At 40.7% G+C, this 10085-nt stretch overlaps 1 protein-coding gene across 12 annotated transcripts in view; it reads right to left on the bottom strand.

Annotated features, from left to right (window-relative positions):
* Positions 1 to 3136: 3136 nt before the first annotated feature.
* Imp (IGF-II mRNA-binding protein) overlaps positions 3137 to 10085 on the bottom strand; it is a 107883-nt gene continuing 100934 nt past the window's right edge. For 8 of the 12 annotated variants that reach the window (XM_083105043.1, XM_083105044.1, XM_083105046.1 and 5 more), the window contains 5 exons: positions 8844 to 9272; positions 8345 to 8597; positions 7722 to 8078; positions 6910 to 7161; positions 3137 to 6760 (listed from right to left, as the gene is read on the bottom strand). In XM_083105043.1, coding sequence (XP_082961169.1) covers positions 6533 to 6760; positions 6910 to 7161; positions 7722 to 8078; positions 8345 to 8597; positions 8844 to 9272 — 1519 coding nt within the window. In that variant the 3' untranslated portion in view covers positions 3137 to 6532. The remainder of the gene's footprint in view (positions 6761 to 6909; positions 7162 to 7721; positions 8079 to 8344; positions 8598 to 8843; positions 9273 to 10085) is intronic. The other 4 variants (XM_083105045.1, XM_083105048.1, XM_083105055.1 and 1 more) reach the window with 1 other exon arrangement.

The raw sequence follows: 10085 nt of genomic DNA, 5'->3' as shown, positions 1-10085 counted from the left end.
GCACGAATTCGATCAACCTGGCCGATTTCGATCGTATTTTTTCAGATTGTCTTGCGTTCCAATTGGCTGATAACAGTGTAACAGTGAAAGAATTTGTGTCCTCTTTCGAGGAAACAAAAATGTACAATCAATTGTTCCTGGTTCGTTTTCTTACATCATTAAAAACTGCGAAGAGAAGGAAATCTAATCATAGTTATCCGAGTTCGATGCAACCAAGCTGAAGAAGGTTTGGCGATAAATACCGATTTGTCGGTCTCGAAGATTGTGAATGTGATGAGAAAAAAAGCGGTAAAGTTGTATGCGCGAGAGTCGTTGAATATATGTTGACAATCTTTCAGATGACGTTCAAAAGAAGAGTGAAATAGTTTCCGAGGCTGGAATGATGGCTGAAGTGTCTTCTTATTTTCCATATTAATCGATTGATTCTTCCAATTTTTTTTATATAGTTTTCTTCTCGGCGGAATGGCTTTGAATTTTTTTTTAATCTTTAGCTTAATCTGCCAGGATGTACAATCTTAGCCGAGCCTAGTATAATCTTTGCTTTTCACGCGATTCTTCGACGGTAAAATACTCTAGAATACTAACATTTAGCAATAAATCGATTTTGTACATTTGTTTGTCGATATTCCTATCAGTAGATTAAGTTATATTCCTCGCCTCTAAATCGCGCGCCCTGCGCGATTAATAATTTATAACGTTAAAAAAATCTTCTCTCTCTTCTCTTTAAGTTATCATTATTATATTAATAATTTCATCTATTCTCTCTATCTCTCTCTTTCAATCATCGTTTGTTATTTTGTTTGATTTGTACATTCTCTTTCTTCCTCTCGAGCTTGCGAGCGGGTTGTCCTTTTCCTCCCTTTATTTCTTCTATTTCTCTTTTTAACGTCTTGAATATCCAGGAATCGGTCGAGCAATGAATTCTTGTCTCCTGATCAAACAATATATTTATTGTCCTTTAAATATAAGTGTCATTTCTTTTTTTTTTAATTTTAATCTTTTATTCTGATTTCTGTGATCCAAATATCTAGAATGTTATGTTTGTTTTTTTAGATTGATATTTGTGTAAAACATGGACGTAGAGATGTTCGAAGATTAATATTCGTTGAACAAAACATTAGAAATTTAAAAAGAAAAAGAATAAAAATTGTACACGCCTTATTTAGAGAATAATAAATGTATTATTCGCAGGAAACGAAAGATAGAAGAGTTCGGCTGATTCCTCGGCGTTCAAAAACGTTAAGAAGAAAAAAAAGAAAGACAAACGCGTCGCGTTTTCCCTGTCGGAATGAAAGCTTCTCTCATTTGCTCAATTTAGAAAGAGATATTCCAAAAGAGGGCGGGTTGGGTGATAATCCCCCCGTCAAAGGCCAGCTCGACGAGGCCCCTTTGGCCAGGGTCCTCTCACTGGTGACGAAGGGCGATTTCTGAAATAGGGGCGATTCACGTGTCTCGCTTTTTGCGTGTCCTGCTTCTTCTCTCTTCTGCGTTGACCGGGCTATTCTCTCCTCATCGACTCACGAAATTTTGAAGTGCGGGCCAAAAGAGGGAAAAAAGTAAAAAAAAAAACTAAAAAAGATAAATGAATTATCGAAGTAGCGTAAATGATGTCATCGATCGTGAGAATAAACGGAGGGCTCGTTCCATTTTTTTTGCTGTATCTCTTTGTGCTTTTATAACTCTGTATATATATATGGCTATTTATTCCTTTCTTGCGTTTTGTCGTTTTTTTCCCGATTGTTCTCCATTTCTGTTCAATCTATTGCTCTGTATTGTATTTATTTTGGTTTTACGCGAGCGTGTTCTCTCTTGTTTCTTGGCACTTTCTTCGCAATTTTTTTTTTCTTTACAAGCTTTAATACAAATCTCTCTCTCTCTTTCTCTCACTATTTCCCCCTCTATATCTCATCATTTAAATATTTACGCTTGATAAATAACTGCGGAATGCGGATCTGCGGGCGATACTCGTCATTATCGAGTACAATGACCGAGGTTCCTCGCATAAAACTGCGAGGTTCCCCGGGAACAGATCTCGCCAAGCGGATCCGCGATCGCCGCTTCTTCGAAATATATTATTAAATATAATATACAAATTTATACCCGACTAAAAAATCTCCCTTGCGCAATCTCCCCCCTCCCTCCCACCCACCCACCCCTCCCAAAAGCGAGCGAGCGAGCGCAGCGCAAAAAGCTGCGCAACGCGTCCTCCTGATTCGTCCCTCGATTAATTAATACCCTCCCTCTATAACGTTATAATTTATACGCGTTCTCCCATGAGAATTACTCTGCCTTTTTCCTCTCTCTCACGCTCTTAATCTTACGTTAAAAAAAAGAATCTCTCTCGCTGGTTTCTCATATCCTTAATATCGTTAAAATTTATTAAGTTGTTAAAAACATCTAACAAAAAAAAATTAATATTGAGAAAGAAAGATTCGCTTAGAACCTCCCCAACAATGTATCAAAAATAAACCTACATTCTTAGACTCGTGTTTCCCTCTTTCATTCTACCTTCTCATTCTATCCTATCTATTTTCCCCTTTATTCGTGTGCGTTTGTGCTTAAGCACATCCATCGGAGCGCGATGTAGCGGAGAAAAGGAAGACTGGCATTCTCGTAGCTTCATCTCGATCCTCGTTTAATCATCGAGCCGATTTTTGATGAGCTCCATTTTTGTAGCTACAATTTAATTTTAATCTTGATTCGATCGATTTTTATTTCTCTCAAACTCGAGGTCGAAAAATGAGACAAATATGCTCCCCCTTTCATTCTAGATTTACTTTCATAAACATAAGTTGAATTTAAACAAGGTATAATCGATTTTTCTTCAAAAAAATTCCATTTTTGAAAGGAAAAAAAAGTCATATATATGTTTTATTATTTATATAGAAATTAATCCATAATTAGCGTCCATTAATTTAGCTTACGAGAAGCTATTTCCCGAAAGATATACAAAAAAATCGAACTGTATTCAAAATTAAACACTCCGATGAAATTAGACTTTGTTTAGGATCGAAGACACTACGAGTCAAATGCACGCCTTCGCTTTCCGCTGCAAAAGTTTCGATCTTATTATAATATTCACGCGCGCGCGCATCATCGAAATTTCACATCCTCAGCTTTCCTCGAAAGAGATATAAAAAAAAAAAAAAACGCGGTTAAACACGATATTACACCTCTCTATTATATCTCCCGTACCCTGCGTCTCTCTTAAAACTCGATTAGTCTTATCCATCCTTAAACTCGTGTATCTTTGTACTAAGCGCATACCGAAAGTCGAGATTTGTAAACCGGCTGGGTCCGTGGAGGATCCAGCAGACCCAATGGGCACACCCTGTGGAGTTCCATGTGGCCGGTGCCGCTTCAATCTCGCGCCGTTAAGCTCGATCGATGGAGAAGATACGAGTCTCGAATTGTCAAACAGTTCAAACAAGTTCGAATAAGTCCGAGCAAGTTCGAATAAGTCCGAGCAAGTTCGAACAAGTCCAAACAAGTTCGAACAAGTCCGAATAAGTCCGAACAAGTCAGAGCGAGATGACACATGGATAATCGAATGATAATAATTATAAAGAGAGAATAAGTGACACGCGCCAGATTTCATTCGCGAATCAATAACGACACGTCGAGCTTGAACAACGCGAGACTGCGGGCCATGATTGGTTATTACATAATTGGTTAGTCCATTTGTGTTTGTTGAATTTTTCTTGGTCATGCTGAGTACACGACCGCTCTGTAGAGAGGCGGTTTCCTCGAATTTATTTGATTTCATAGCGTTCTTCATCTCGCACTTTCCGCCTTGATCTCCCTATCGATCCGTCCGAATCTCTCTCTCTCTCTCTCTTTCTCTTCACGTCTCTTCGGAATCTCCTCAAAACTCGAAACATACAGTGACCGCGACGTGCATCCATCGATACTCCGCTACGTTATTTCCCGTGGAAGAACATTGTCAATCTTTGACGTCGACATGAAATATCACATTTCACATCCTTCCGAATATTTATTCACAGGTTACCTTCAAAAAGGGAATCTCTCTCTCTCAGCCCTGCGTACGTAGCGGAATAATAATGGACAAGTGTACACGCTGCGAGTCACGATATCGATATGAAATCGTCGCGCTTCGCGATTCTCGTCCTCTGGCGTTTCACAATTTCAGCAAAAATTGCGAAGCTCATCAGGACGCCGCGCGAAGGCTTCGTCTCATATCGACGACCACCATCTATAACGTGGGCGGCACGTGAGACTAGCATCGGCGAAGAAAACGCCGATACTAGACTCTCCTGCCCCTCTTTTACTCTCTTAAGTCTCGATTACCCCTCTTAATTCTCTTTCGCGTTAAGCCTAAATTTAATTTTCTTTACGTCTTTCTCCTCGCCGTCTAACTCCTAATCAGTAATCAATTACTTATCGAATAATTATTATTAACACACGCACACTCACACATTATTACATTCATGATAAAAGTAAAAATCCCTGAAGTTGTATCGGTTATTCTTTTTGTCTCCCCTCCTTCGCTCTCTCTCTCTCTCTCTTTCTTTCTCTCCATCTCTCTTGCTGTTGTTCGCGTGCGTACCGACGGTCGCTTTCTTCTCAATCTCTCCTTGTGCTGGAGAAACGTTCTTCAGTAACACTCTTTAAAAATACGGCACAAATACGGCCAGTTCGTATCGTACCATACGCTAGGACTTTTGCTTCCTCTCTTACTACCTCTCTCTCTCTAGTTCCATGTTTTCGATTTTTCTTTTTTTCAGTTTTCATCGCCATCAATCATCCGTGCCAAGCGACTCGATATCTCGTCGGCGCTGTTCTCGACATCTTGATGACTGCTCGTCGATCTCTCCTCCCATCTTCATATATCTGACCCCTCTCTCTCTCTCTCTCTCTCTCTTTCTCTTTCTCTCTCTCACTCTCGCGGCTCTTGAGGAACTTGAGGTGAATAGAGCGTACACGACGCATTTCACTTCACTAATACGAAAAAACTCATAGTCGCTTCTTCTTTGGTATTACGTGGTGCGAGGAGGGGCGGGATGGGGGCGTAGGAGTCACTTTACTGTTTCTTTTCTCCTCCTGAGGCATCCTGACTTATTTTATGTCGACGACCGGGAACGAGTCGCTGTCCCACGGTGTTCACGGTCTCTATGTTACTTTTAAGTCCCATATTATTTCAATTTAACGTCTCTGGATTGTGATATATAAAAAACTGTGTATCTAGTTTGCGTTTTTGTTTCCTTCTGTTGTTGTTTTTAAGAAAAACCGCTTTCCTCCTGTAGTTCTAGTTAAGAAGTAAGTAAATAGTATATAGCGATAATAGTAGTATGTAATAATAATAGTAATAGTTGCAGTAGTAGTATGTAATAACAGGTATAACGTAATATGTAATTGTCACTTAACTTCTCTCTCTGTATATTATTAATAACTTTAATATTAGATAGACTTCTTTTTTTTTTTAGATTAATCGGATTATCCTTTCTCCCGCACGTTTCACTTTCCTCTATCGTATTAAATCTTTAACCGTAATGCAATGAGGTAATAAGGTTGTGTGTTTTTCTCCTTTTTTATTTTTTTTTTTAATGCCTTATCAGTTTGTTCTCTCAAATCATCGTATCCTATTTCATCGGCGGCGGTGGTTTCGTTATAGCGCTGCGAAATCGGGTCGTGCGCGGTCACACGTGTCGCTTTGTCGTTGTCGCAGGATGTGGACGCGACGCGTAGAGCGAAGGGGAAAACGACACGGTAATCTCTTCGTCAACGAGAGTGATCAAGTACCGGCAGTGTATCTGGCTGGACAGAGCCAGCTTAGATTAGTACGCTTTGGCGTTCTTCCGTTCGGTCGCAGCGAGTACGTCCCTCGTGTGTCCTCGCTCGATCCTTCGTTATCCTTTCAGATTTTGCGTCGGAGTCGCGCGACTGGAGAATCGCGATTTCCAGCCAATGCGATCGATTTCGTTTGCAACATTTGCGTTTCCATTGGCGACGAGACGTCCAGGACGCGGAAGATAACATCATTCGTTCACGATTAAAGTCGAGGTCGATCACGATAGACGCGCGTGTCAAACCGAACGGAGAGCCTCGTTGACTGACAGTTACATTTACATCGGGTCTTGGATTCTTCGAAATTGGAATCCTTGCTCGCGAATTCTCAGAATTAACTCTCCGCCGAGCTCGCCAGACGCTACGAATTAATTCCCGGAGAATTTTGGTCAACTTGTCTTATATTATAACTCCCGGATCACGCTCGCAAAAAGCCGAAATTCTCGGGAATTAATTCGCAGGGTCGGAGCTCGCGAATCGATCGTGGCTGATGTCGAGTTAACTCTCAGAACGTTGTCTCAACGCGTCTTCCCGTCACAATCTGCGCGTCGCGCACTCTCGTTCAAAGCCCTCCCCCGCCGGGGAGGATTTCGTGCCTCGCGAGAGGAGGAGGTGGTCGTGTTAAGCTCGGCCTCTCGACGAGAGAGAATGTCAAAGCGACGACGAGGCCACTCCGGCGAATAAAACGGATAGGCGTCGGTCCGCGTCAATGTGGATGTCATCGACGTTACTGGCTTTGCGGCGATTGTGGCGGCTGCTGCTGCTGGCTAGATGGTGAACCGCTCGATTGCTGGGGCTGCGACGTCGCACCGCCCTGAGAGGTAGCGCTGCCGTCTCTCTTGGAACGGGACGCGCCTTCCTGGCTGCTACCGCGACCGGCACGCGAGCCAGCTCCGCTGGTTCCTCCAGGGGTGCCCGATTGCAGGACCATAGCGCGGATTCTTCTCTGGGCCGACTGCGAAATAAATTATTCAAGTAAAAAAATTGTTTTTATAATTTTATCTCAATTTATATTGAGTTAATAAATAATTTTATCAATAAAATTTGTATATTTGAGTATACATTTATGCATAAAATTACTTTAAAGAGGCGCATTTATTTTACCTGAACGGAGAAGAATGGGCCAATGATATGGACGGTGGTCTCTTCTTCGGCTGAAGGAGGAGTAGCTTGTTGTTCCGACAGTTTAATGACGCTACCGGTCACGCGTTGCAGCTCTCTAACGTTTTGACCGCCTTTGCCGATGATACGACCGACCTGGGTGCTGGGCACGAGGATCTCAATGGTCAGTCTAACGTCTTCAGTGCCTGCGACATAGCCTTCCTCCCGCATCTTCTCAAAGATCAAGTACTGGGCCTGAAATCGCAATTCAATTTCAATGATGCAATCAAGATAAAGATAAATTAAAATTTTTGTCTTAAGGATCAGTAGATCGTAAGAAACTAAATGTAAAAAAAAGAAGAAAAGATGGGGAAAATAATGAAAGAGTGAAAAAAATGTTGGAGGGTCAAACGGAACCGATCCTCGCATTGGGTTCGACGAGATCGGTACGGGGCCCTTGTCTTCGATATTCCTGCTGATTCAAGTTGATGCATAGAAGACAACATCTACCCAAAATTCAGCAGGGTAACTAAAGGATATTTTTTAAGTATCATGCTGGGATTTGAACTCGCGACCCTTTGTAACGCTAGTCTGACATTATTCCTATCTGCCAATATGGCATCGAAGTTATACGAACACTAAAACGTTCATAGCGATTACAATAGATTCTTATCAATCATTACAAATCCAGGATATATTTCTACGAAATGTTATCTCTATTTAAACTTTATCATTACAAAAAAAATTGCGAGATGCAAAATTAAAGAATCATAAGATGCAAAAAGCCATCATCAAGAGATGACGATGATGTTTACCTTCCACTGAGATTCCGGGGAGCCGATGATAGTGACCTTTCTTTCGGTTTGCTGCTCGGCCGGCTTGTCCTGTTCGAGAGGCGCGATCTTGACGCTGGCTCCAGAGAACCTGATGATATTACGAATGTGGGAGCCCTTGGTGCCGATGATGGCGCCGACGCTATTGTTGGGAATGTATAGAAAGGTCGTCTCCTGAGTGTCGCTAGCGGGGACGCCCTGTTGAGTAGGTAGGCTGCTCTGGTAGGGATACGGGGCGGGTCCCGAGCCATAGAGGCCGGGTCCGCGGGAGCTGTAGCCCATTCCGGCGGTGGACATCATGGCCATCGGATGAAGACCGGGGAACATCATGCTTTGCGGCTAAACACATCGATCAATAACTTTATTACATTACGCAACGACTCATTTCGCGCCGAGCAATCTTTACGAGAGATCAAGGGCACAACAAAGTACATTTAAGCAAAAGTTTGAAGAAAGATTTTCCACTCTAAACTTTTCAATTTTTCATATTCCACGTATGAAACAAATCAGAGATTCTTAACGTCTTTAATATATTCTTTGAAAAAATTTAAAATACTGATACATGACATTTAGGATCGAAGAAGCGCGAAGGCAATAAGACTCACAGCCATAGCTTGCAGATCATTCTCGTAACTCTGGCGCAGTTTGCTGGAGATCATGGACTCGGCCTTGCTCATGTTCTCGATCGTTCCCTTAACAGTAATGATGCGCTCGAGATTAAAGCTATTGATATCGTTGATACTGCTGACGGTGATCTTGGAATCGGTGTCCTGCATAATTCTTTTAATCGTGTTACCGCCCTTCCCGATAATTCGACCGATGAGATTATTATGCGCGAGGATCTTGAGGGTGATCTCCCTGTCGACAGACAATAATATCAACATCAACGATTCGTTCGTGCACAAAGAGACATTACTTCAGTCGAGCAACATAAATTACGCAAGGATCGCACTTATCGTAAATGTAATTAAAACAAAAGTGACAAAATTCGAATACACTTGTGATACATCATCCAGATAAAAAAAATATATACGCAAAGGGAATCCATCTAAGATTAACTTATATTGTTCGACCGGTTCGACGATCACACGACGATTTTATTACGGTTCCATTTTGGGAGTATCAACGCGACTCGCGACGTCGTCGTACCCCTTATTCGTAGACGCTGCCTCCTGCTGCATGACATCCAGAATCTTCTTGCAGGCGTTCGTGCAATTCTCGGGATTGCCGTAGATGGTGATGGCCTTCTCCAGGGAGCCGACGTTGTCCTTGCGGTGCACGTCGACCCTGGCACGGGACACCTGAGTGATCTGCCGTATCGTCGAGCCCTGCCGGCCAATGATCGCGCCCACCATGTCCGACTGGACAAGGATGCGTAGCGGGAAGTCGGTCTGACGACCGGAACCCGGCAACCCGGAGAAGGCGACGCCGCCGCTACGCTGGCTGCGGCCCCTTCGTCGACCCTCCGCCGAGGACATCTCCACTTTCAGCGGATTGCCGTCGTACTCGTAGCCATTCAACTGGTTCACAGCGCTGCGAGAACAAGGAAATTGTTAAATAACAGAAAAAAAAGAAATTATTATTATTTAACAAAATTGTCGAGAGAGAGATTACAAGGAATCAATCAAGTTTACTTGCAAGTTAACTAGGGTTGCACAAGATTCGAGATAAGAGGATATTTGTAAAAATATTGTATTGGAAATTTTCGAAAACTTTAGCCTTGTCTTGGTCTTGAGTGAATCTTTTTAGAAATATAATAAAAATGTCGTCTTGTATTGTCTTGTCTCGAGTTTATTAATTTAATTTTTATCTATTTCTGAAATTGTTTAAAATAATATTTAATATAATTTTTATAACATAATATAATTTAGGATAATTTATATTATCTTAAAAAGAGAGAAGAAGATTATACATATATGTATGTTAAATATATTAATATTAATAGTATATATATATATATATATATATATATATATATATATATATATATGCAGTATTTTAATTAGTTAATCAAATAATACCAAGACTAAAATTGTCATCATCATTATTGAACTTCAATCATCAAGATTATTGATTTTTAAAAAAGCTAAAATATGTATATTTGTAAATTAGAGATAAGAAAGAATTACACTATATATATATTATACGAATTTAAAGAATTTTATTTAATAATTGAAAACATTTATATTAAGAAATAATTAAAATTTTACACAATTATTTAGCTTTCCAAAATACTATATAATATATAATAAACATATATATTATATATATATTATACGAATTTAAAGAATTTCATTCAATAATTAAATAAATTCAATTATATAATATAGTGTAATTCTGCAATCT

The sequence above is a fragment of the Camponotus vicinus genome, unplaced genomic scaffold, assembly GCF_025532165.1.
Source record: "Camponotus vicinus isolate PSW18456_S1 unplaced genomic scaffold, iyCamVici1.0 SCAF_7, whole genome shotgun sequence".
NCBI lineage: Eukaryota > Metazoa > Arthropoda > Insecta > Hymenoptera > Formicidae > Camponotus > Camponotus vicinus.
This window is presented reverse-complemented; position numbering and strand designations above follow the sequence as displayed.